This window comes from Strix aluco, chromosome 27, assembly GCF_031877795.1.
Source record: "Strix aluco isolate bStrAlu1 chromosome 27, bStrAlu1.hap1, whole genome shotgun sequence".
In the NCBI taxonomy this organism is placed as follows: domain Eukaryota; kingdom Metazoa; phylum Chordata; class Aves; order Strigiformes; family Strigidae; genus Strix; species Strix aluco.
This window is the reverse complement of record NC_133957.1, coordinates 1,874,587-1,899,972: the sequence shown is the minus strand read 5'-3', so window position 1 is coordinate 1,899,972 and position 25,386 is coordinate 1,874,587. Positions and strand designations below refer to the sequence as shown.

The 25,386-nt window shown below is 60.0% G+C and overlaps 4 protein-coding genes across 13 annotated transcripts in view; 2 read left to right on the top strand and 2 right to left on the bottom strand.

The window, feature by feature from the left end:
• The window catches only part of AAAS (aladin WD repeat nucleoporin), a 7,386-nt gene extending 6,883 nt beyond the window's left edge, over nt 1–503 (bottom strand). Inside the window, 1 exon segment of the mRNA XM_074807673.1 lies at nt 418–503. Within this exon segment, the coding sequence (XP_074663774.1) occupies nt 418–503 (86 nt within the window).
• A 408-nt stretch (nt 504–911) lies between these two features.
• Nucleotides 912–8,527, top strand: TARBP2 (TARBP2 subunit of RISC loading complex). The gene is given in 10 exon segments (XM_074807859.1): nt 912–1,016; nt 2,217–2,398; nt 3,206–3,311; nt 3,972–4,052; nt 4,239–4,270; nt 4,273–4,313; nt 5,838–5,955; nt 6,045–6,172; nt 7,667–7,856; nt 8,024–8,527. Coding segments are annotated over 10 exon segments (1,089 nt in total). The 5' UTR covers nt 912–963; the 3' UTR covers nt 8,182–8,527.
• On the top strand, nt 8,203–11,332 carry LOC141915924 (uncharacterized). Its single transcript, XM_074807858.1, has 2 exons — nt 8,203–8,289; nt 8,736–11,332. The coding sequence occupies exon 2, from the start codon at nt 8,993–8,995 to the stop codon at nt 10,814–10,816; it is 1,824 nt and encodes a 607-aa protein (XP_074663959.1). The 5' UTR covers nt 8,203–8,289; nt 8,736–8,992; the 3' UTR covers nt 10,817–11,332.
• Nucleotides 11,333–16,614: 5,282 nt separating this feature from the next.
• Nucleotides 16,615–25,386, bottom strand: part of LOC141915923 (cyclic AMP-dependent transcription factor ATF-7) — a 66,416-nt gene continuing 57,644 nt past the window's right edge. For 9 of the 10 annotated variants that reach the window (XM_074807848.1, XM_074807854.1, XM_074807853.1 and 6 more), the window contains 5 exons: nt 24,921–25,034; nt 23,668–23,814; nt 22,211–22,408; nt 19,924–20,032; nt 16,615–16,975 (listed from right to left, as the gene is read on the bottom strand). In XM_074807848.1, coding sequence (XP_074663949.1) covers nt 16,758–16,975; nt 19,924–20,032; nt 22,211–22,408; nt 23,668–23,814; nt 24,921–25,034 — 786 coding nt within the window. In that variant the 3' untranslated portion in view covers nt 16,615–16,757. Of the gene's footprint in view, nt 16,976–17,146; nt 17,877–19,923; nt 20,033–22,210; nt 22,409–23,667; nt 23,815–24,920; nt 25,035–25,386 lie in introns of all 10 variants that reach the window. The other variant, XR_012621032.1, reaches the window with a different exon arrangement.

Below are 25,386 nucleotides of genomic sequence, written 5' to 3'. Positions count from 1 at the left end.
TGTCCATCTGTCCCCCTCCCCATCTGTCCCTGTCCCACCCTGTCCATCTGTCCCCATCCCACCCTGTCTGTCCCCATCCGTCTGTCCCTGTTTCTGTCTGTCCCACCTCATCTGTCCCCATCACACCATGTCTGTCCCCACCATCACCATCCCTCGGTCCCCATCCTCCCTGTCCCCACTGTCCCCATCCATGGACCCCTGTCCATCCCGTCTGTCTGTCCCACCCTGTCCGTCTGTCCCTGTCCTACCCTGTCTGTCCCTGTCCATCCATCCCCGTCCCATCTTGTCCCTCCATCCCTGTCCCACCCTGTCTGTCCCTGTCCCCACTGTCCCCACTGTCCCCACTGTCCCCATCCACTGACCCCTCTCCATCCCTGTCCCATCCTGTCTGTCCCTGTCTGTCTGTCCCTGTCCCACCCTGTCTGTCCCTGTCCATCCATCTTTGTCCCATCCTGTCCGTCTGTCCCACCCTGTCCATCTGTCCCTGTCCCCACTGTCCCCATCCATGGACCCCTGCCCATCCCTGTCCCATGTCATGTCTGTCCCTGTCCCACCCTGCCTGTCACTGTCCCCACTGTCCCCCTCCACTGACCCCTCTCCATCCCTGTCCCATCCTCTCTGTCCCTGTCCATCTGTCCCTGTCCCACCCTGTCTGTCCCCGCTGTCCCCCTCCACTGACCCCTCTCCATCCCTGTCCCCCCCATCCATCTGTCCCCGTCCGTCCATCCCTGTCCCACCCCGCCTGGCCCCACTGTCCCCATCCATTACCCCTCCTCCATCCTTACCCCCCCCCTCCCCGTCCAGAGGGGGGAAACTGAGGCAGCCCCCCCAGCCCCGCCCCTCGCATCCTCCACCTTCCCAGCATGCCCCGCGCGCCGCCGTTTCCCAGCGTCCCCCGCGGCGGGCGCGGAGGCGCCCCCTGGCGGCGCGGCCGGCGCGGCGGCGGGACGGAGCGCGGCGGGGATGAGCGAGGAGGGGGCGGGCGGCGGGGCCAGGCGGAGCGGCGGCTTCCCCAGGTACCGGACCCTCCCCGGCCCCGGGATACACCCCCCCGCCCCGGGGATACCCCCCCACACCCCCGGCTACCGCCTCCCCCGCCCAGCCCGGGGTTGTTCCCCTCCAGACGGGGCGGGGGAGGTTGAGGCCTACGCGGGGCCCCCGGGGCTGCCCCTCGGTCCCCGGGCCCGTGTGACGGGGCTTCACGCTGAGGGCGGGGGGGGGGGGGGGCTCAGGCCTGTCCCTGTGTCTCCGCGCTGCGCGGGGGCTCCGTCCCTGTCCCCATCCCTGTCCCCGTGTCCCCATGGCATGTGGCAGTGCCAGCCCTGTCCCCACGCTGCGCGGGGGCTCCACCCCTGTCCCCATGTCCCCCCCTCCATGTCGATGCCATCCTGTCCCACCCCTCCACTCTCCCGCCCTCGCTGGTCCCCTCTGACCCCTGCTCCGGCTGGCGACAGCCCTGTCCCCACGCCATGTGGTAGTGCCACCCCTGTCCCCGTATCCTAATGCCGTGTGACAATGCCACCCCTGTCCCGACGCCCCCACGTGACATGCAGTGCCACTCCTGTCCCTCTGTCCCCATGCTGTGTGGCAATGCCACCCCTGTCCCCATGTCCCCACACTATATGGTGGTGCCACCCCTGTCCCTGTGTCCCCACGCTACATGGCAGTGCCACCCCTGTCCCCATGCTGTGTGGCAGTGCCACCCTGTCCCTGTGTCCCCATTCTGTGTGGCAGTGCTACCCCTGTCCCTGCATCCCTATGCTACATGGCAATGCCACCCTGTCCCCATGCTGTGTGGCAGTGCCACTCCTGTCCCTGTATCCCCACGCTACATGGCAATGCCGCCTCTGTCCCCATGCTGTGTGGCAGTGCCACTCCTGTCCCTGTATCCCCACGCTACATGGCAATGCCACCTCTGTCCCCATGCTCTGTGGCAGTGCCACTCCTGCCCCTGCGTCCCCATGCTTGTGGCAATGCCACCCCTGTCCCCATGTCCCTACACTATATGGTGGTGCCACCCCTGTCCCTGTGTCCTAATGCTGTGTGGCAGTGCCACCCCTGTCCCTGTGTCCCCACTCCACACGGCAGTGCCACCCCATCCCCAGTCTGTGTGGCAGTGCCACCCCTGTCCCCATGCCTGTCCCCACACCCCACTTTCCCCCCTCAAATCCGTCCCCCTGCCAGTCCCCTCTGACCCCTGTGTGGGCTGGTGACAGCCCTGTCCCCAGCCTGGAGCAGATGCTGGCCGCCAACCCCGGGAAGACGCCCATCAGCCTGCTGCAGGAATATGGCACTCGCATAGGCAAGACCCCCGGCTACGACCTCCTGAAGGCCGAGGGACAAGCCCACCAGCCCAACTTCACCTTCCGTGTCACCGTTGGGGACATCAGCTGCACCGGTGGGTCCCTGACACCCTCCTTTTCCAGGTTGTCCCCTCGTTTCACCCCACCCCGGCGCGGGGGGTTCCCCCCACGCCGGGGATGGGGTGAAGCGAGGGGACAACCTGAAGAGGGTGACCTGGGGGTGGATCTTGCTTTTCTGGGTTGTGGGAGGGGACAATGAGGACACAGGGATTGTCCCCAGGCTGGTGGCGGTGTGCTGGGGGATCCCTAAAAGTGGGTTGTGGGATGGGAATCCACTGGGACCCCAAAAATGTAGTGCCTGGAAGGGGGGGGGGGGGTGGGATCGCCCAGGAGCTTGATGCTTGGGGCACTCAGGGATCCCTTGGGAACCCAAAAAAGTGGGTCCCTGGGGCTGGGGGGGGGGGGGAATTGCCTGGGACCCCAAATTTGGGACATTCAGAGACCCCTTGGGACCTCAAAAAGTGGGCCTGGGAGGGTAGTTACCTGGGACCCCAAGGCCTGGGAGACACAGGGGTCTCCAGAGACCCCAAAAAGTGGGTCCTAGTTGGGGATCACCCAGCAACCTGATGCTTGGGGGTCCAAGGGGTCTCCTGGGTCCCCCCCAAAATTAGGTCCTGGTGGGGGATCACCCGGGACCCCGATGCCTGAGACACTCAGGGAGCTTTTGGGTCCCCAAAAAAGTGGGTCCTGATGGGGGATCGCCCAGGATCCTGATGCCTGGGGATCCCCTGGCACCCCAAAAAGTGGGGTTATGGCAGAGGGACCCTCAGCCTGTGCTCTGCAAGGGGTTTGGGGGGGCCCCAGATGTCCCCCCCTCCTCGCTCAGCCGGTGTCTCCCCCAGGGCAGGGGCCCAGCAAGAAGGCGGCGAAGCACAAAGCAGCGGAGGTGGCCCTGAAGCTGCTCAAAGGGGGGGACATGCTGGAGCCCACCACCCCCGAGGAGCCCAGGTGAGGGGGGACGGGGTCCCCAGGGTGCTGGGGGGGTCAGGGTGGGGGTCAGGGTGCAGTGCAGGATGAGGTTGGAGGGAGCTGGGAGCACTTTGGGGGTGCTGGGTGCATAGGGGAGGGCATTGAGTGCATCCAGGAGGTGCTGGGGGGAGTTTGGGGTGCTGGGTTAGGGGGTGCCCAGGTGGTTTGGGGGTACCCAGGGCGTTGGGAGTGTTCTAGGGGTGCTGAGCACCCAGGTCTGGGGGTTTGGGGGGCTCTGCAGGGGGTTGAGGGCATCCAGGGGAGTTTGGGGGTACACTGGTGATTGGGGATGCCGGGGATTTGAGGGGGGGGTTTGGGGAGCTCAGTTGGGTTTGGGGGTACCCGGGAGGGGGGTTGAGGGTATTCAGGCAGGTCTGGGAGTGCCCAGGGTGGGTCTAGGGGTGCACGGTGGCGGGGGGGGGGGGGGTTAGGGGTGCCTTAGGGGAGCCAAGAGAATTGGGGGTGCCTGGAGGAGTTGGAAATGCCCTGGGGGGGGGTGGTTTGGGGGGTCCCAAGGGATTTGGGGCTGCCTGACAGGATTTGGGGCACCTGGGGGTGCTCTGGGGGGGTGCCAGGGAGGGAGATTGGGGGGGGGGGGGGGCAGCTCGGGCGTTAACGTCTCACCTTTTTATCCCCAAGCTCTCCTTTCCCCCCAGAGCCCCCGGTTGAGTTGGGCCCCGCAGCCGCCCCCCCAGCACCTGCCGTGCCCCACCCTCCCCCAGGTAACAGGGTGGGGGGCACCCAGGTGCCGGGTCCCCCCCCAAAACCCCCTTTACACCCCTTTACACCCCTTTACACCCTATTACACCTCCTTCCCTCCCCAGCCTGGGGGTGGTAGCTTTGGGGGGGAGCTCAGAGCTGCCCCCCCCCCCATGCTGTGCCCCCCCTCACGCCGTCTTCCCCACGCAGGGGCACCCCCCTGGAGATGAAGACGCCCGTGTCCCCCCCCAGTCGGAGTGTAACCCCGTGGGGGCTCTGCAGGTGGGTGACACCGTGGGCTGGGACAAATGGGGACACGTGTGTGGCCCCCCCCCCAGCTTGGTGGCCGTCACCGTTTTGGGGGTGACGAGCCTGTTTTGGGGTTGGCCATCTTTATCGGAGCGGGGGGGGGAGCTGTGCCCCTTTGGGGGTGACCTTACCCATTTTGGGGTGGTGGGGGCCTTTGGGGGCTGCCTCTCCCCAGCTCAGGGGTGCTCTTGACCCATTTTGGGGACGGTTATCCCCATTTTGGGGACGGTTATCCCCGTTTTGGGGACAGTAGAACCATTTTGGGGATGGTTATCCCCATTTCAGGGGCATTATCCCTGTTTTGGGGACAGTTGTCTCTGCTTTGGGGACAGTTATCCCATTTTAGGGAAGGTTATTCCCATTTTGGGAGTGGTGAATCCATTACAGGGAAGGTTATCCCCATTTTGGGGACAGTTATCCCCATTTTGGGGACAGTGGACCATTTTGGGGATGGTTGTGCCCATTTCAGGGACATTATCCCCGTTTTGGGGACAGTTATCCCCATTTTGGGGAAGGTTATCCCCATTTTGGGGACAGTTATCCCCGTTTTGGGGACAGTTATCCCCATTTTGGGGAAGGTTATCCCTGTTTTGGGGACAGTTATCCCTGTTTTGGGGACAGTTATCCCATTTTGGGGAAGGTTATCCCTGTTTTGGGGACAGTGGACCATTTTGGGGATGGTTATCCCCATTTCAGGGACATTATCCCTGTTTTGGGGACAGTTAACCCAATTTTGGGGACAGTTATCCCCATTTTGGGGAAGGTTATCTCTGTTTTGGGGATGGTTCTCTCTGTTTTGGGGACAGTTATCTCTGTTTTGGGGATGGTTATCCCATTTCAGGGACATTATCCCTGTTTTGGGGACAGTTATCCCCATTTTGGGGACGGTTATCCTTGTTTTGAGGATGGTTATCTCTGCTTTGGGGACAGTTATCCCATTTTAGGGAAGGTTATCCCCATTTTGGGAATGGTGGATCCATTACAGGGATGGTTATCCCCATTTTGGGGATGGTTATACCCATTTTGGGTACAGTTATGCCATTCTGGGGACGATTATCCCTGTTTTGGGGATGGTGGATCCATTTCAGGGATGGTTATCCCAATTTTGGGGACGGTTATCCCTGTTCTGGGGACAGTCATTGCTGTGCTGGGGACAGTTATCTGTGTTTTGGGGACGGTTATGCCCATTTTAGGGACAGTTATCCCATTTTGGGGTTGTTTATCCCCATTTTGGGGATGGCTGTCGCTGTTTTGGGGACAGTTATCCCCATTTTGGAGATGGTGGTCCCATTTTGGGGACAGTTATCCTCATTTTGGGGATGGTTTTTCCCATTTTGGGGGCAGCAGAGCCATTTTGGGGCTGGCCCTGCCTGTTTGGGGCCTGGCAGTGCCTGTTCTGGGGATGGCAGCTCCTTTCTGGGCGCAGCTCTCCCCGTTTCAGGGGGGGTCGGTGGCCCTGCCCTCCCAGACCCCCACATTTGTGTGTGTCCCCCCCAGGAGCTGGTGGTGCAGAAGGGCTGGCGCCTGCCCGAGTACACGGTGACGCAGGAGTCGGGGCCGGCGCATCGTAAGGAGTTCACCATGACCTGCCGCGTGGAGCGCTTCGTGGAGATCGGTATGGGGCCGGGACACCCCCGGGTGTGCTGGGAGGGGACAGGACAGGGTGGCAGGCTCCTCTCGGTGTCCCTTGTCCCCTCCCCGCAGGCAGTGGCACCTCCAAGAAGTTGGCGAAGCGCAACGCGGCCGCCAAGATGCTGGTGCGGATCCATAACGTCCCCATGGAGCCACGGGAGGGCAGCGAGGCCGAGGTGGAGGAGGACCAGTTCTCCATGGTACCGGCCAGTGAGGGGTTAATGGGGGGGGACGGGACACGGGCACCCCGAGGCCACTCTGAGAGGTTAACAGGGGGGACATGGACACCCAAGGTCACCTCGAGGATTTAACAGGCGACATGGGCACCCTGAGGGCACCCCAGGGGGTTAATGAGGGACATGGGTACACCAAAGCCACTCTGAGAGGTTAACGGGGGGGACACGGGCACCCCAAGGTCACCCCAAGGGGTTAATGGGGGACACAGGCACCCTGAGGCCACTCTGAGAGGTTAACGGGGGGGACACGGGCACCCCAAGGTCACCCCAAGGGGTTAATGGGGGACACAGGCACCCTGAGGCCACTCTGAGAGGTTATTGGGGGGGACACGGGCACCCCGAGGCCACCCTGGAGGGTTAATGGGGGGGATATGGGCACCCAAGGTCACCCTGAGGATTTAACAGGGGACACGGGCACCCTGAGGCCACCCCAGGGGGTTAATGGGGGACGTGGTCACCCTGAGGTTACCCTGGGGGCGTTAATGGGGGACACGGGCACCCTCAAGGTCACCCCAAGGTGTTAACAGGGGACACAGGCACCCCAAAGTCACCCTGAGGGTTTAAAGGGGGACATAGGCACCCCCAGCGTCACCCTGAGGGGTTAATGGGGGACATGGGCACCCCAAGGGGTTAATGGGAAGGACATGGCCACCCTGAGGGTCAGTGGGGGACACCCTGAGGAGTTAACAGGGGACACGGGCACCCCGAGACCACCTCAGGGGGTTAATGGGGGACACAGGCACCCCCAAAGTTACCCCAAGGGGTTAACAGGGGGGACACGGGCACCCCCAAGGTCACCTCATGAGATTAACAGGGGACATGGGCACCCCAAGGTCAACCCAAGGGGTTAACAGGGGTGACATGGCCACCCCGAGGGGTTAATGGGGGACACGGGCACCTCCGTACCCCTGTTTCCTGGACCCCCAATGATTAAAGTTGGGGGGCAGCAGGGCAGGGGGACACCCAAGGGTGACCTGGGTGGGGACCCTCTGGATTTGGGGTCCCATGGGGGATCCCCATGAGGGGTCTCAACAGCCCCCACATTCCCAGGGGTCCCTGAGCCCTCTTGTCCCCTGGGGGGTCCCCATGGGGGATCCCAACAGCTCCCACCTTCCTGATGTGGCCCCACATGAGGGTCCCTGAGCCCCCTTGTCCCTTTGTGGGGGGTGTCCCCAGGGTGTCCCCATGCAGGGTCCCTATGGCCCTGCAACCTCCAGGGTGCCCCTGCACGGGGTGGAGGGGGTGTCCTGGTGGTCCCCGAGCCCCCCCATTTCAGTGTCCCCACAGTCCCCAAGCCCCACGTGGGGTGTCCAGCGGGTCCCCGCTCCCCGCCCCCTCCCTCCGTGTCCCTTGGGTGTATGGGGACTGTGGGTGCTCCCTGCACCCCACAATCCCCACGGGGCGGGGTGAGGACTGTCCCCAAGCACCCTATGTGTCCCCCCTCACCCCCCCCCACAGGCAGGCCCCAGGCTGGAGGGGCTACGAGGGCGAGCGCCCGGCTGCACCTGGGACTCGCTGCGCAACTCGGCGGGCGAGAAGATCGTGCAGCTGCGGAGTCACCCGCTGGCACCCATGGGTGCGGGGGCCTGCGCCCTCCTCCAGGAGCTCTCCGAGGAGCAGAGCTTCGCCATCAGCTACCTCGACATCGGTGAGCAGCCCCCCCCCCCCCTACTCCTCCTCCTCTTCCTCCTTCTCCTCTTTCTCTCTGAGCACCCCAACCCCAGCTCGGGGTGTTGGGGGGGTTGTTTTGTGATGGGTGGGGGGTGTTTTGGGGTGACGGGGGGTGTATGGGTGCATGTGTCCCCCCCCCCACAGATGCGCTGAGCCTCAGCGGGCTGCACCAGTGCTTGGTGGAACTCTCGACGCAACCGGCCACGGTGTGTCACGGCGCAGCCCCCTCCCGCGACGGCGCCCGCTCCCAGGCCGCCCGCAACGCCCTCCAGTACCTCCGCATCATGGCGGGGGGCAAATAAACCCCCCCTACGCCCCCCCATCCACCCACGACACCCCGGATGGACCCACGGACGCTCCCGATGGACCCACAGACTTGGATTCGCCGACCGACACGCGGAGTTTCTCCGGTGGGTACCCCCAAAGCCACCCACGGACACGCAGACAGACCCCCCCGTGCTGCGCCCACGGACAGACGGACAGACGTGGGGCCCCCCCCCAGCAGAGAGGAGCCCGGACAGACCTCAAGGCCCTGGGGGCACCCTCTGTCCTACCCCCCCTCCCTCCTCAACCACTGCCAGGGGGTGAGGAGGGTCCCCAGGTGCCAACCAGCCCCCCCGGGAATAAAGCTGGGGGGGGGTTTGTAAACTCCCCGCGTCGGTGTCTTTTTGGGGGGGTGAGGGGGGTGTTGGGGGGCCGAAGGGGCACAGGTGCCCCCCACCCCCTCACCCCCCCAGGGGCAAAACCAGAGCGAGCGTTAAGGGGGGGAGCGGCGCCAGTTTATTGGGGGACGGACGGACCCACGGACGGACTCGGGTGGACTCACGGACGGACTCAGGGACGGTTTTGCAGACAGACGGCTCCAGGGCCGGACAGACGGACGGACGGACGGACGGACGGAGCTCAGCGGCGGCGGCCGAAACGCTGCGGCGTCGCCATGGTCCAGAACGGGGCGGCCGGAGGGTCCCAACTGCGGGGGCTGAGCCGGGCCGGGGTCCCCCCCTGCAGCCCCCGCCCGAACCTGCCGCGGGGGACACGCAATGCTGGTACCCCCGGGCAGGACGGACGGACGGACAGGGATGGGGACGGACGGACAGACGGACATGGAGGGGGATGGACGGACAGGGATGGGGACGGACGGACATGGAGGAGGATGGATGGACAGGGATGGGGACGGACGGACAGACGGACATGGAGGGGGATGGACAGACAGGGATGGGGACGGATGGACAGACGGACATGGAGGAGGATGGATGGACAGGGATGGGGACAGACGGACATGGGGGAGGATGGATGGACAGGGATGGGGATGGATGGACGGACAGGGATGGGGACGGACGGACAGATGGACATGGAGGGGGATGGACAGACAGGGATGGGGACAGACGGACATGGGGGAGGATGGATGGACAGGGATGGGGATGGACGGACAGACGGACATGGAGGAGGATGGATGGACAGGGATGGGGACGGATGGACGGACAGGGATGGGGATGGACGGACATGGAGGGGGATGGATGGACAGGGATGGGGACGGATGGACAGACGGACATGGAGGATGGACAGGGATGCACCGGGAGGGATGGGGACAGAGGGGGGGGATCCAGAGGGATGGAGGGGGATGGACAGATGGACAGGGACAGGCATGACGGGGACAGACAGATGGAAGGGGACGGAGTCAGTGCTGGGGAGGGACGGGTGGGAACAGCGGGATGGACAGACAGATGGATAAACGGACTGAGGGACTTGGATGGGGACAGACAGACCCGGGATGTTTGGGGACAGACTTGGGATATTTGGGGACAGACAGACATGGGGCATTTGGGGACAGACATGGGATATTTGGGGACAGACAGACATGGGATATTTGGGGACAGACAGACATGGGATATTTGGGGACAGACTTGGGATGGTTGGGGACAGACACAAGACATTTGGGGACAGACACGGGATGTTTGGGGACAGACATGGGACATTTGGGGACAGACAGACATGGGATATTTGGGGACAGACAGACATGGGATATTTGGGGACAGACTTGGGATGTTTGGGGACAGACACGGGACATTTTGGGACAGACATGGGACATTTGGGGACAGACACAGGATGTTTGGGGACAGACACGAGACATTTGGGGACAGACACAAGACATTTGGGGATAGACTTGGGATGTTTGGGGACACACACGGGACATTTGGGGACAGACACAGGATGTTTGGGGACAGACACGGGACATTTTGGGACAGACATGGGACATTTGGGGACAGACACAGGATGTTTGGGGACAGACACGAGACATTTGGGGACAGACATGGGACATTTGGGGATAGACTTGGGATGTTTGGGGACACACATGGGACATTTGGGGACAGACACGGGACATTCTGGACAGATGGACACAAACGGGACCCCCCAGCACCGGCCAGGCCGCCCCCACTCGTCCCCTCTGGGTGTCCCCAAACCACCCGGCTCCTTCCCCACCCCGGGGGGTCCCCAAACCCCTGGGTGCCCCCCCCGGTCCCGCTCACCTCTGCGGCTGGGGGGGGGCCCCCGGGCTGCGGGCGGGGCGCTGCAGGGAGCGGAGCAGCGCGCTCAGGGCGGCGGCGGCGGCCCCGGGGGGCGGCGGCGGCCCCGGGGGGGCGGCAACGACCTGTGAAACGGGGAGGGAAGACGGGGAGGATGGGGGGGGGTCACGGCAGCCCCGGGACCCCCCCAAAATCGAAAAGATCGTTGCTTCAACCCTCCCCGCCCCCCCCCGCAGCGCCCCGACGGCGCGGGCCGGGGCTCACCGGGGCCAGGCCGGGGTCGGTACCGGGGTCGGTGGCCCCGGGGCAGCAGCGGGCGGCGCGGAGGGTCCCCGCCAGCAGCAGCAGCAGCGGCAGCCGCCGCCCCGCCATCGCCCCCGCCGCCGCCCGCCGCCGCCGCCGCCTCTTATAACCGGGCCGGGCCACCGGCGGGCAGGGGGGGGGGGTGGTCCCGGGGGACCGGGAGATTGCGGGGATCAATCCTGGCCCCGCCGCCGCCGGGCGCCGCTAATGAAACTCATTTACCAGCCGCGACAGTCGCCACCGGGGACGGACGGACGGACGGGGGCGGCCCCGCACCCCCGCCCCGCCCGGGACCCTCAACCGGAGCCCTCGGGAGCGAGATCCGCCCCCACACACACCCCCCCCCCTCCCCCGGGACCCCCCCCCGAACCGGGACTCCCCGAAACCACGACCCCGCCCTCCCCCCCGAGCCAGGGACCCCTCCCCGGCCGCCCCCCCCGCCCCGCCGGCCGCGGCTCGTTGCCGCCACCCCGCGGCCTCGCCGCGCTCCTGCAGCCCCGACGGGGCGGCCCCGGCTCAGCCGCTCCCCGGGACCCCCCCAGCTCGGGTCTCACCTCCCCCCTCCCACCCAAAACCAGCTGAAATCGCCCCAAATCCTCAACCCGAGGGTCTCGCAGACCCTTACCCCCCCCCCCCCCAACAACAAGCTCACCCGTTGTGTCGTGTCCTCCCCAGCTGATGGCTGAGGGTTGTGACAGCCCCCACTGACACCCCCCCCCCCCCCCCCCCCGGCCCTGTCCCCCAGGCACGGTGGCCCCGGGACAGGTGACACTGGCGTTGTCCCCCCGTCCCCGTCCCCCCCCAAGCAGAAAGCGGCAGCCACCAGCTCCTGGGTAATATTTTAATGTTATATTTGCAGCATAAATAAAAGGCACATTACATGTTTGGTACGACGCGGCTGCGGGGGGGGGACGGGGGGGACGGGGGGACACGGGACGACGACAACATGTCCCCCCTACGTGTGTGTGTGTGTGTGTGTGTGTGTGTGTGTGTGTGTCCTGCCCCGTGTCCCCGGGCCCCCGCGGGGGCTGTGAGGACCCGCTCACAGAGGCCCGGGGTGGGTGGGGGGGTCCCTCGGGGCCCGGGGGGGGCCGCGGGAAGGGGGGTTACAGCTAGAAAAACCGTTTCGTTGCGTAAGGAGCTGCGCATCCGTTCAGGAAGTTGATATATGTCTATATAGGTCTGTATATACTCATAGATATGTATTTATTTTTTTTTTTTTTTTATAGATACTACACCCTCGTGGTTACGCTTTTTGGGTTTGTTTTTTTTTTTTCTTTTTTTCCTTTTTCTTGGCTTCTTCCATTAATGATCGTCAAAGCTTGCTGTACCAAGCAGCTGAAGGGGTTGGGGGGGGGGGACGGGACGGGACGACAATACCCAGGACCCTCCTCCCGTGTCCCCAGGGACCATCGGGTCCCTCTGTCACCTCCTGGGCTCCTTTTGGGGCAGGAAAGTGGGAGTCCGTGGGATTGGGGCGGGGGGGCCACGAAACTGGGGAGAAACCAGACAGAAACGGGTCCACAAGTCCCAAACTGACAAATTTCCCAGCTGAGCCATTGGAATTCAGAACCAAGGAGCCAGTTGGGCAGGGGGGGGGGAAGGCGGCACTGAACCCCCCCACCCCAATCCTGAGGGAGAGGAGGGAGGTTCAGCGTCCCCCCGGGACGTGTTTTTCAGCCATTTGTTTCTATTCGACCTTCCAGCGACTAAAACTCCCGATTCCCGAGGGCCGATGCCACCGTCCAGCTCCAGCACGATCTAAACGGCACCTCCCAACCCAGCGGGGCTTTTGCAGGAGTCCCAGGGTCACTCTGTCCCCCAACAATGAGGTCCCGGGTGACCCCAACACCGCGACCGCAGAGTCGGGGTTCAGGGGACCCCACGGGAGCGACAGCGGCACCAACCGGGGTTCGGCGAAGGCACCGCGGCCCCGGGGCTGGCAGAGGTGCCCGACGAGGTGCTGAGCGGCAGCCACCCCCCCCCGGGAGCTGCTGAAAAGCAGGAGAAATCATCCGAGAGCAGAAATCGAGGTTATTTTTTTTTTTTTTGGCCCACCCAAAGTTGTCTGCGAAGTGTCTAAGCCAGAGTTGAACCAGCACGGGAGGGAGAAGAAAAAGCCCCTTTCACCCTCGCCCGTCCTCACGGACATCACCGACCTGCCAGAAAGTCCCTTTTCCCACCCAAAACCAAGCCCCGCCCCGCCACCAAACCCAAAGCACGTCCTACAGCCGCTGCCGCGCTGACCTAGAGCTGAAACCACCCTCCGAGAGAAGCGAGGAGGGAGGAGGAAAAGTGGAGCAGAAACGCAGCAGCCGTTGGGCTCTCGGGAGCAGCTGGAAGGTCGCGGCGGGGATTTGAGCACACGGGAGCGGCGCCGGCAGCTCGGCTCAGCGAGAGGAGCCCACACTGAGCCCGGCTTTTCCCTACGCGGGCAGCCCGACGTACCCACGCGTGGCTGCTCCGTGGCACGGAGGAGGAAGAGCTGGTGGGAACACGCTCTCTACGTGCCCTCCTCTGCCGAGAGCCCGGAGTCACCCCTTCAAAACCAAACCCGCTGGAAAAGCGACGGCCACTGGGACGTTCAGCTCCTCCTGAGGCTTAAGACCGGCTTAACGTGGGCTTTGCGAGCCAAGCAAGGGATGAAGCTCACCCTCGTGCCCTGAAGTGACATTTACAGCACCAGGGATGGCACCGGAGAACTCCCCCGTTGCCTGAGGCTGGGGGGGGTCTTGGCTAAGGGTCATGTTGGGTTTTTCAGTCGCCTTCCTCATGGTGGGCTCAGCCTGGCCCCCGGGGGGACGATTCCTCCTTCGCACCACCCGGCTCCCTCCCTGCAAGCGGGGAAGAGAAACAGGGACCTGAAACCTGCTCGGGCCCTGCGCTGGCAGCAGCGGGGCAGGTATCGGGGTACAACACACCCGGAGGGCCGCGTCAAAGCTGCAACCCCGATTAAAAAAAAAAAAATAAAAAATTAAAGTACGATCAAACGCTTGTTCCCTGATTATTTCTGCCCAGGTTTGGAGCTTTTACAACTGCGTTTTCACGGGTTTGTGGATTTTTCAAGGCACTAAGCACTCGTAGGCAGAGGGGAGCCGAGGCGGGGGGGTGCTGGAGCGGGGCAGCACCAGGAGCACCGAGGGACGGGGAGAAAAATCGCTCTCGGCATCGTCCCCCTCGTCCCCAGCAAGGCCCGAGCCAGCGCGGGGATGGTGCCACGAGGCTCCCGGGGCCGGCCCCTGCCGTGGGCCGCAGGCAGGTCGCTGGCAGCCTGGGCCATCTCGGCTCTCCGGTCCCACAGAACTGGGTGGCTTTTAGTCCCTAAGGGTGAAAGGAAGGGGTCGGGGAAGCTGCTGCATTCAATCCGATCTGCGGCCTCTCCGCTGTCACCCTTCGCCAGCGAAGCCACCGGCTGCTCCTCGCCTCTGCCTCACCCCCCCACACACCCTGACGCCAACGAAGCAAACAAGGGATCAGCCCAGAGCTCGATTCCTCCTTTCTCTCTTCTCTCAACGAACACTTTTCCTCGACAGCCGGGGTTTTTCTGCGGAGCTGAACGCTGGGCGAGCCTAGGAGGAGCTGGTGAGCTACTGCTGGCGCTGCTGCTCGCTCCCCGCACCAAGGGACAGGGACCCAACGGCTGCCGGGTGATGAAGCAAATATGTTTACAACACATTTTTGTCATTCCTGCTGTTCCCAGACAAAGGAAGAGAGAGAGACACTTGTTTCAAAGCCCCCCTGAAGCAAACAGAGCAGAGTTGAAGACCAGAGCAAAGCTCTTGGCTGCAAGACGGGTTGTTTTCACACCTCTTAGGAGCGCGCGAAGGAGCGCGCGGTTTTCTGCCATTCTCTGTCGCAGCTCCACAACCTGCATCCACCAGCAGCTCCAAGAGAGGAAGCAGAGCCCAGCTGGTTCTTGTGGCTCCTGCAAACCCTCTGCCTTAGATCCTGGCCCCCCCCAGAAAGGCCATGATCCCCCGCTGCGCCTCACCTGGCTGAAACCCCTTTTTGTCCAGGTCGCGCGGCTTTAAGACGTGACAAACCTCCCCCCCCCGCCCCGTGTCCTATTCCGAGAGCTCGCTCTCACTGCAAACCCACACCGTGTTGGGACAGCAAGAGCCAAACCATCTCCCTGCACAGAGACTCTGCCCAAACGGCTTTAGAGAAACTAAAAGGCGGGTCCTGAGGGGCTATGCAGGATCTGAACCAGAAGTGCAAACTGCCGAGGCCAGAAGTGACCCTGCTCACGCCCAAGACGACTCTCGAGACGAGCAAGAGAAACCAGGAGAGCACGAGAGCAGCACCGCGTGGAGAAGTCGAGAAAAACCTGAAAAAGAGGGGAGGGGGAGAAGACAGATCCCATCGATAGTAAAAACCAACAAACTGCTGAACTTCCCCATCCATAACGGGAGCAGGTTTCTTGCTCAGACTTTGCTTTGGGTTTTGCTGTCCCTGGAAACCTCCCAAGTCTGGATAAGCGAAACGAAATCACTTTGACAAACAAACTTGGCTCAAAAGTGGCGAGTGCAACCTGAGGTGGGCGAGAGCTCAGGTGAGGAGGGACCTCCCGAGAAGGTGAGGAAGAGCGAGGGCCGACGCAGCTCCACAGACTTTGACGAGGTTCCTGCTCAGAGCCCCAACAACGCCCCTTCCCGTTTCCAGACTATCGACTCCAGTCGCCCGCCCGGGGCCGGCGGCAGCCGCGGGAATCACACACAGACACGCACGCGCGCTCCGCCCGCCCGGCAAGAAAACAGACCCGGTTCCAAGCGTGTCAACATCGAGGCTGGGTTTTGAACCTGCCCTACGAAACTGGAAGCTCTGTGAATCCTGTGTTTGCTCTGGCTGGGAAGCAACGGCTGCTCCATCAGCGAGAGCGGAAGATAATCATGAAGAGGTAAAAGCCCAGGCAAACAGAAACACTACTTCGTGCTCCCTCCCCTTGGAAGAGGCAACTCATTCATGATTTAAGGCCACCATTATTAAGGTCGTCGAGGTTACGTGTGAAGGAGATGATCCTTGGAAATGGAGGGGTTTGTTTGCGAAGGTGTACAGAGGAGTTGGGAGCAGATGATGAATTCTGGGACTCACATTATTGTCGCCTGCTGGGCCGGCTCATCCTTTCATGGACCTCCCAGGGCGCCTCTGCGCCGGTCCCAGCAGAGGCAGATCAGCACCAATTTACTGGAAGGAGGATGGAGGCAGCCCCAGCGCCGCGGGCACAGCCGGTCCCTTTTCCCCAGCAACCGAGAGCGGCACGGGAACGGCCGCAGCTCCCGGTGCGGCCCAAGCGACCAGGAACACACATCGTCCCCCCGCTACCCCCAGCCCCGCGTCCCCCCTCTCCCACAAACCGATTTACAGCGATTACACTCCCATCGCGTCCGAAAAGCTGTCGCTGGGAGTTAAGTGTGTGACGAGATGGAGCTCGATCCCTTTAACCTCGGAGCTCAAGGAGGCTTCTTGTGCGAAGGTGCAATGTTTCAGGTAGCGAGAGCAGAGGGGGGAGCAGATGCCTGGAAGCAGCATGCTGTTAAAAATAAAATACATTGACAGCACGACTAAATGTCACAGCCTCCCAAGAGCTATGTTTTCCTTTGCTGAGAGCGGAGGAGGAGGGAGAGGGGGGGATTTGGAAGAGTGAAAGCGCCAAGGGGATCCACCAAGCATGGAGGTTTTAGTGTTAATGTAACTGATACCTGAAAGCGAACCTTTCAAGGTGCTTTTCAAAGTGAGACTCTGCGTGCTGGGGTGACTCTGCCAGTTGACGGATCGTCAACCAAAAGATGGAGGAAAGCGCCCGATGCGCGGCCGTCCCGCGGGGACGGGTGATGGCGGGGCAGCGGCGGGGGGCCGGGATCTGTACAGGCTATGTAAGAAGCGCCGTAGCTGCCCTTAACTCACTTGGAAAAAAAAAAAAAAAAAGAAATAAAAATCCTTATCGGCCTCCCACTCGTCAGGGACTTGGTTCCGGTCAGTCTCTCCGGCCGTGAGTTGGGGGGTGGCTCCACGGCCCAGGCGCTGTGTGACGTCGTCTGCGCCGTGTGACATCATCTGCCAGCAGACTGCGACTGTGGAGCCATGATGACGTGTGAGGGCACCGGCAGGCTCAGTTCTGTCCTTTGAGTGGCCATCTGCGTCAGCACCGAGGTGGCCACCGCCTCCGCCGCCGAGCGGACGCTGAGCCCGTTGGGGGAGGCCGTCACGGAGCTGTGCTGGATGACGGGAGCAGGGGAGCCGGTGGGCTCCGAGCTCTCCTTTGGGCTTTCTGCTTGACCAGAGGAGGAGAAAGGGATGGAATAAAAAAAAAGAAAAAGAAAAAACAAGGTTAGAGAGAGGCCACGCGTGTTGCTACCGGTATTAACAGCGAGGAGACGGGACGGGAGAGCGCTTCTGCCTCGGAGCGCGTGCAGAAATTAGGTATTTATTTAACACTCACCTTTCCAGCCAAAGCAGCCCGGAACGGAGAGGCTGATCCCTACAGGAATCCCAGCTCCCCCCACCGAGCTGGGCCCCCCCTCAAGCAGCTGTTTGGCAAAAGCAAGTGAGAACTGGAAATAAAACTGATTAGAGTCGGGACGTAACGACCCACCGGGTCCGGCCGGCCCCGTCCCTCGGAGGAACAGCACCGAATCTTCCGGAATTGGTGCCAGGGAGGCGTAAAGCACAGGCTGCACACCGCGGATGGCAGAGCCGGCGTAACCTTTAGCGTAATAAATCTGTCTCCTCATTATAAGAAATGAACTTTCCTACATGTTGTTTCCTGGCGTGGTACTTGGTTCAAGGCCATTTAGCCCAGAGACTGAATAGTTCCTTCAGAGTCCTCACCATCTGTTGGGTGAGCAGACAGGAGCGCGTGCGACGCAAACCCTTCTGCAAAGGCAGGGTTTTATTTTTGCCATTTTTTATATAAATTACCTGGTTTGCTCTTTATTGTTCTCTAGAACATTAAAATCAATTAGAGCCCATTACAAACTGTTTGCTTGCTTGATTTCTTTCGCTGTCTTGAAGCGATATGATGGAAGGGATGGGAGGCAAACAAAAGGCAGAGACCTTCTTCCGTGCTCTTTTCTGAGCGACGCAGATTGGTTTCCAAAACTTTGGATTCTCTCCCACAAACAGCCCACTGCGCCCAGGCAGAGCTTCTAACACAGAGGATAATTTGTGACCTATCAAATGCCAAGGCGAGAGCAATCAGACCTCTCTCTTTAGGGGTATACACTCATTATCTACAGATGTCAGGAGGAAATTCCCTCCTGTGCACTTGGCGAGATGAATTACGGGTAAGATGCGGTCACCTTCCTTTAAAAGAGCAAAATAATGGCGTGAGCTGGGATACTTCTTCCACGTCAAGAGGGTAAACCCCAGGACACCGGGAAAGAAAAAAAAAAAAAAATCAGAGCAGAGGTGCGGAGGTTTACAACCTTACTGGGCACCAGCAAATGTATTTTAGGGCTCAGATTCCTACCAGGTGCTTGAATTTGCACCCCCTTTCCCAAACGGGTTTCGCCTCCCCTCGTCAAACCTTGGCTCGGCCTTTGCCAGCACAATGAAAGACGCGGCGAGCGCAGCAAAGCGACTTGGCGGGGAGAGAGAAGGTCGAGCAGAGCAATATAACAGTTTGGCATCCCAAAAAGGAGATTTACAAGGTATTACAAATAAAACAACCCAACTGTACATGAGGCAGCTGTAATTCCATCGAGGGAATCTGGCGTTTTTGTTTAAGGACCTGCTTAGTCACAAATCTCAATAATAAAAAAGGCAGCCGGGGAGGGGGGGGGCACGGGGAGGGAGGTGTGAATTTCATTTTTATTATTCAGATGTGTGATGAATTCCTATTATTGGAGTAGACAGACTGTGAGGAATAATAATAGGAACTGTAAACTTTGGAAGTTAACAGGAAAAATCATGTTGCCTCTCTGCATTATACACAGAGCAAACACCTGTCTGCAAGGGCTGGGGGACAGCGAGGATTTTCACGACCACATTACTCAAGCTCTGAGTCACTGTAATGAGTGAAAATAAACTGGCTGTGCCCCGAACAGCACAGATTTGTGCCTCACCGCCCAGAAGAGCGTTTCAGAGACCCAGGAGATGGGAGTCAGGAGGCAACTGGGAAGGACAGTGCCTGTTCTCTCCACTTTTGTTCTCTCCCCCTTCCTTTTCCTGTTTTCTCCCCTCTCCTTTTCTTATTTTGTTTTCTCCCCCTCCCTTTTCTTATTTTGTTTTCTCCCCCTCCCTTTTCTTATTTTGTTTTCTTCCCCTCTCCTTTTATTGTTTTCTCCCCCTCCCTTCTCTTATTTTGTTTTCTCCCCCTTCCTTTTATTTTGTTTTCTCCCCCTCCCTTTTCTTATTTTGTTTTCTCCCCCTCCCTTTTCTTATTTTGTTTTCTCCCCCTCCCTTTTCTTATTTTATCTTTTCCCCCTTCCTTTTCTTCTTTCTTCTCCCCCTTCCTTTCCTCCTCTCCAGCCCTCCCAGCCTCTCGTCCCGTTAATCCAGGCAACGCTAGGGGACTCCAGCATCCTCCCAAAGCCTCCGCACAAATACCACAGCGTGGAATTGTTATTGCAGAGATGACATAAGAATCCAGACATAATGTTTAGCTCCCGGGTTGATTATAATGAAATAGGCAGCATTGAAAAAAAAAAAAATATAAAAAATGAAAGGAAAGAAAAAGAAGATAAAAAGAGGCCTTCTTACTTCCAAACCCGAGCCAATTTGATGTGAATTGCAGAGAATGAGATATAGAGCCCCATGATGTCATTTATAGAGTCTGGCCTTTTCTGACTCTGGCTTCGCTTTCAGAGCAGCAATAGTTTTTAACTTCAAAGAGAATATCAAGTGCTTGGCACGCTGCCTGGGAGCGGGTGGAGAGCTGCTGGCCCGCACTCCAGGGAGAGCGGAGACACGGATCTCTGTCAAACATTCCACGGAGGGAGATGCGCTACCTCCCTCCCTCGCGCCACGGTCGCCCTCACTGCCTGGCTCCAAGATCTTATAAAACCAGGTAAAGTGCCAATTTGCAGGCCCAGCCTCCTCAACACGGGGGCTGCGGAGGCCCCATCAGCAGAGGACACAGGACCAGGGTCTGTCCTGTCCTGCCAGGTGCAGGAGCTGGAAGGTGACGGAGCAGAGACCAAGGTGAAGACACCTTTTATGTTGATCTGCTTAGAGCTACCGAAAGGGCAGTAAGGACCAGCAGAAGTCATCACTCACCAAGATAGCCCTGTGTTTTCTTCTGTAGTGCAGTGACGGGGCAGTCCTTGTGAGCCAGCAGGAGCTGTTTAAGTTGAGCAACTTCGTTCCTCAGTAGCGTAACTTCATTCTGAGATTGAAAAACAAACACGCACGTCTGCATCACTCCCGCTCTCGACAGCAGCCTCTAGCAACGGCAGGACGTTAATTTATGTGCCCTGCAAACTTACAATTTGTTGTCTAATTTGAGACGCCTCCGGCCTAAGAACACCAAACAAAGTTTCTGGGTTTGGGGAATTTAACGCGCAAGACATGGACGGCAGCATTTCCCTCCAGCAGCCCCCAGCAGCCCCCGCCGCTGGCTGGAAAGCCCCCTCGTTATGTTGATCATCTAATCCTGGCCATACATTTGCTTGAGCCCTCCTGCTAATGCCAACTGCTTGAGTCAGACACTCCGGCGGGCTGTTGGCTCCGCTGGAAAACTAAACAGAGCGAGAAGCTGAGTGTACAACCAGCTCAGCCCGCGCCAGGCTTGGGGGGGAGCATCAGAGCTCCCCCGAGCTCTCGCTGTCTCTGTGAGCTGCCGTGGTAAACCAGGTCTGCTCCCCTGGAAACTCTGTGCACATATTATTCCTCTATTGAAATGTTTGGAGAAACAGCTGAAACTCAGTCAATTGTCTTTCAAAATTGCCCGAGGAAACAGTTTCTATAATTATCTTGGGAAGAGATTAAAAATACCATGATCAGTGCTATTGAAAAAAATCCCACTGCATGAGTCACTGGCCACCAGCAAAAGAAAAAAGCCCAGAACGGACACGAGTTCAGTCTCTGCAGACCCTTCAATCCTCATCAGCCAGTGCTGAGAACATTAACAAGGGGGCTCATGGCAGTGGAAGTGAAGTCTGTATTTTCAGACGCGCTGCCCTACTGCTAGGCACGCTGGGGTGCTGCCAGAGAGCCAGGGAAACCCATTTCTCCAGGAAAAAAATCTGTACGGCTGCAGGCCGCAGCTGCAGGCCCTCCCTGCTCACCCCAGTGCCAGGTCCAGTGTGCAGGGCAGGGAACCGGGAGCGGTTCTGCTGACTCTGTGCCAGCAGAGAGGTCTCCCAGGTTTCCACTCTGCAAATCCAGCTGGTTCCTGGGGCCTCCGAGCTCTGCTCCTGAGGCTGGTGTCGCTCCTTGAATCACAGAATCCCAGAATCACCCGGGTTGGAAAAGCCCTTGAAGCTCCTCCAGCCCCACCATGAACCTCCCCCTGACTGTTCCCAACTCCACCAGATCCCTCAGCGCTGGCTCAACCCGACTCTTCAACCCCTCCAGGGATGGGGACTCCCCCCCTGCCCTGGGCAGCCCATTCCAACGCCCAACAGCCCCTTCTGCAAAGAAATCCTTCCTAAGAGCCAGTCTGACCCTGCCCTGGCGCAGCTTGAGGCCATTCCCTCTTGGCCTGCCGCTGGCTCCTTGGCTCAAGAGACTCCTCCCCCCTCTCTGCACCCTCCTTTCAGGGAGTTGCAGAGGGCCAGGAGGTCTCCCCTCAGCCTCCTCTTCTCCACACTAAACCCCCCCAGTTCCCTCAGCCGCTCCCCATCAGACCTGTGCTCCAGACCCTGCACCAGCTCCGTTGCCCTTCTCTGGACACACTCGACTCATTCAAGGGCCTTTTTGGGGTGAGGGGCCCAAAACTGAACCCACTCATCGAGGGGCGGCCTCACCAGTGCCCAGCACAGGGGTCAGATCCCTCCCCTGTCCCTGCTGGCCACGCTGGTGCTGGTACAAGCCCCATTGGCCTTCTTGGCCACCTGGGCACACTGCTGGCTCATTACCAATCCCCCCCAGGTCCCTCTCTGACCGGCAGCTCTCCAGCCACTCCTCCCCAGGCCTGGAGCGCTGCTGGGGGTTGTTGTGGCCCAAGGGCAGCACCCGGCATTTGGCCTTAGTGAAACTCCCCCAGCTGGGCTCAGCCCATCGCTCCAGCCTGCCCAGGTCTCTCTGCAGACCCTCCCCACCCTCGAGCAGACCAACACCCCCACCCAACTGGGTGTCGTCTGCCTTTGATGGGCAGAGCCCGTTCGAGGGGGACAGGGAGGAAAGAAGAGCCCTGAAGCGCTCTTCCCCCACGGCCTGCTCGAGGCAGAGCATCGGGATGGGAAGCAAGGAGTAAAGTCTAGGCAGAGAGGCAGCGATCCTGCTTCGGCGAGCAGCGCCCGAGCGCACGTCGTCTCTGCAGCACGGGGAGGATGTTCCCTCCGGAGCGACGGTCCTAACGCTGGCGAAGGGCTGCGCTCAGCCTCCACGGTTACATACTCACGCTCAGCTGGATGTTCTGGGTCGTGAGCTCCTCGGCTTTTTTCTCCAAGGAAGACACCCAGAGTTTGCGTTTCTGGCGGCAGCGGGACGCCGCAGCCCGGTTCCGCTCCAGGAATCGCTGCCGGCGCTCGTCCGGGTCTTCGTCAACCGTGCGCCTCCGTCGCCCGCCGGTGCTGGGGGTGGGCTGGGCAGGGGAAACCTGGAGATGGGGCACGGGAGAGAGAGAGGAGACTGAAAAATAGCTCTGGCGCAGGCAGGTGTAACCAAGGTTGGGGCAGAAAGGGATTTCCTTTTGAAAATCTGCGCGCTGAGGGGACGGACCGAGCAGCCCTGGCTGTGACGGGGGAGCTGGGGACAAAACCCCCTTCACAGGCGTTTCTGGCAGCTGCTCCTCAGCTGAGCCTGACGTGCTCTGCAAACTTAAGGGGTGAATCCGCCTCAACTCCGAGATCCTGAACCCGGTGAACGTGCCAGTGTCGGGGGGGATTAGTTAAATCCCAAACTCCAACAGTCAGCTAAGGGCACGTAACCAACAGCAGAAGTTTCCTCCCCTCCACGCCGAAGAGTTAACGTGGTAAATGACCACGGGCAACGCAGAGGAAAGAGCCTTCCTTTTAATTTCACTTAAGGGACTTTAAAAAGCACTTCACGCTGCAGTGACCCCTCGAGGAGATTCCCACACGGCCCATGACCACGTACCAGCCGTCGGAGGGTACCAGCCGCAGGGCTGGGAGCGCTCGACCCCGCTCTGACGCACGTAACCACGCACCGTCCCTGTTTGGGTTCGAGTAACTGACTCACCGAGCACAAATTAGAGTTTTTGAGTGGGCAGTTTGCTTTAAAAATTAATTTGGGTTCAATTTTCCCTGCATATCTTCACCTAAACGAGCTCTGAGGCAAGCGGTACAAAAAGATTTCATAACGCCGCGCGTTTCCCGGTTTTATTTTGGGAGAACAAAGGCAAAGTCAGCGAGGGCAGAGAGTCCTGCAGACACAGCCTCGCCGGCGCTTCTGCGAGGGCTCCGTAATTACACCGCCACGATCGGGGAGCGCGGTTACACTTCGGTACTCGCTGTCAGGCAGCATATGGATATTAAACTTTTGGAAGCCGATCTAACTGACGGAGCAGGTGGCGATCCTGATGGAAGGCTGGCATTTGGTTAGCTGGCAGGAGCCACTGGAGTTGATTGCCTAAGAGGGGAGCGTTTAACCCCAGTAATTGAGCAGGGAGAAGAGAGCGAAATATTCTTTCGAAACTCCAGACCTTGTCAAGCAAATTAACATGTTGCTGAAGTTTTCTGCCTGGTGGTATTTGAGACCATTAGTGCTGAAGCGGCACTGAAAAAACAAGGTTTTTAACCCGTTCTGCAAACCAGCAAGCTGTAAGGTTTCCATTCTCTTTCCCCGAGAAAGCCCCAGCACCTCCAGCCCAGCCTCGCGGGCTAAGCAGCAGCAGACCTGTGGCTGAGCCGGGGAAGGGGCGTCAGGGTGCTGGACAAGGATCTGACTCTGCTCCGGACGCGCCGTCACCATCGTGCTGGCTGAACCCACCACCAGGTTGCTGCCATTCAGTGAGGAGGATGCCGTCAAGCTGGCCTTCAGCCTCTGTTAGAGGAGAAAAAAGGATGTTAGTGGCTCCGTTCTCCGTGCTGTTAAGGCTTTATAACCAGCTCCTCCATCACTCAAGGAGCCAGGCCGCTGGGGAACGGGCTCTTTGGGGGCTGCAGCTGATTCAGATCCAACCGAAAGCCATCACCATCTGGCCTACCCGAAGAGAGAGCGGCTTCCAACTTAGGCTCGAGCAGACAGGTGTCTGCATCCCAAAATTGCTACTGCGACTGGCAGCGATCCGCTGCCTCTCCAGCAGGCTCTGCAGAAACACCACGGACCGAGGCTGCGGAGCCCAACCGTCCTCGAGCGCCCGCGGAGGGTCCTCCTGGGATGGAGAAGGATCTACGCGTGATCGAGACCGTGTCTCGCAAGTTCCTTCTCTGGGCAGCAGGACAGGATGGGGCAGGACGGCTCTTTCAGGCCTCAGAGCTGAAGATCTCTCAGCCCACTTGTAGCTCCCACGCGCCCGCGAATCCCGCAGGCACCCGACGAGGGTGCGACGGGAGCAGCAGCGCTGTGAGAGGGGGGTTTGCCAACACCTCCACCCCGTCTCAGCCAAAAAAAAAAAAAACCCCTTGGGGGTTTTGCTGCTCTTTGTTCGCAAACTTAGGTTCGCTTCTCCCCTCTGTGTACACCTAGTTTGAGCCATGAAGAGCCAAGAGAGGAAAATTCTTTTCATAAACTTTCAGTTAAAGGGGTCTCCATGAAAACCATTACCAGCATCCTTGGATTACAGCACATCTCTCCTCTTGGCTCTGCCTTCCTCAAGCCCACCTCCAACCCATCTGTTAACTTGGAACTAGAAGCACCAGCTTTACAAAACAGCCGTGTTTAGGATGGGGCTGAGGTTTATCTTGACAATAGCTTGCCTGCTCTGCCTGCCAGAGCCGCAGCGCTGATTAGTCTAATATTCCTGGTGGCATTTGTACCACCTGCTCTCGGCGCGGGGCTGCGCTCCGATGGCTGCACAGGATTTCGGAGGAGCAGCGGCTCTTCGTGATGGCTGCAGGGGAAAAAACCTCCAGACAAAGTGTCTTCTGGAGGAGCTGGTGAAGTCTCAGGGACATGGGACCCTCCCCGGCATGTATTTGCACACTTACCATTTTGGCTTCAGAGTGCACTGGAAGTCCTGATGGTGAAATGGAGCCGCTGCTGTTGATGGGTGGCCCAGGAATACCGGGAATGTTTGGCACCATGGACATCGGCCGAGCCAGCTATCAGGGAGGAAGCAACACACAGGTTTTGGAAGCTGAGGTGCTTTCGCAAGCACGCTCCACGAAGCGGCTCTGTAATAATTCCCCAACCAAGCACATTTATAAATCCTGACAAACGTTCAGCGTTTAACTACTGCCATCCATCACGCCTGCTGTCACTGAAGGCCAGCAGCCACTCCTTTGGTGGCCACGGTGGCTGTTTGGGAATCACCCAGCCATACCAGCCTAGCGCTGAGGACAGGGAGGAGGGCAGCCCTAAAGCCTCCGTCCTTCCCCTCCCTCCCAGAGGGATTTTTCCCCACCAGGACAGGAGAGGGAGGGTATGAGATGCCCTCTGGTTCTCTGTCCGGCT

Excerpts from the sequence above, each read along its gene's own strand:
- LOC141915924 (XM_074807858.1), top strand. The coding sequence starts at position 8,993 with ATGGACGGACAGGGATGGGGACGGACGGACATGGAGGAGGATGGATGG.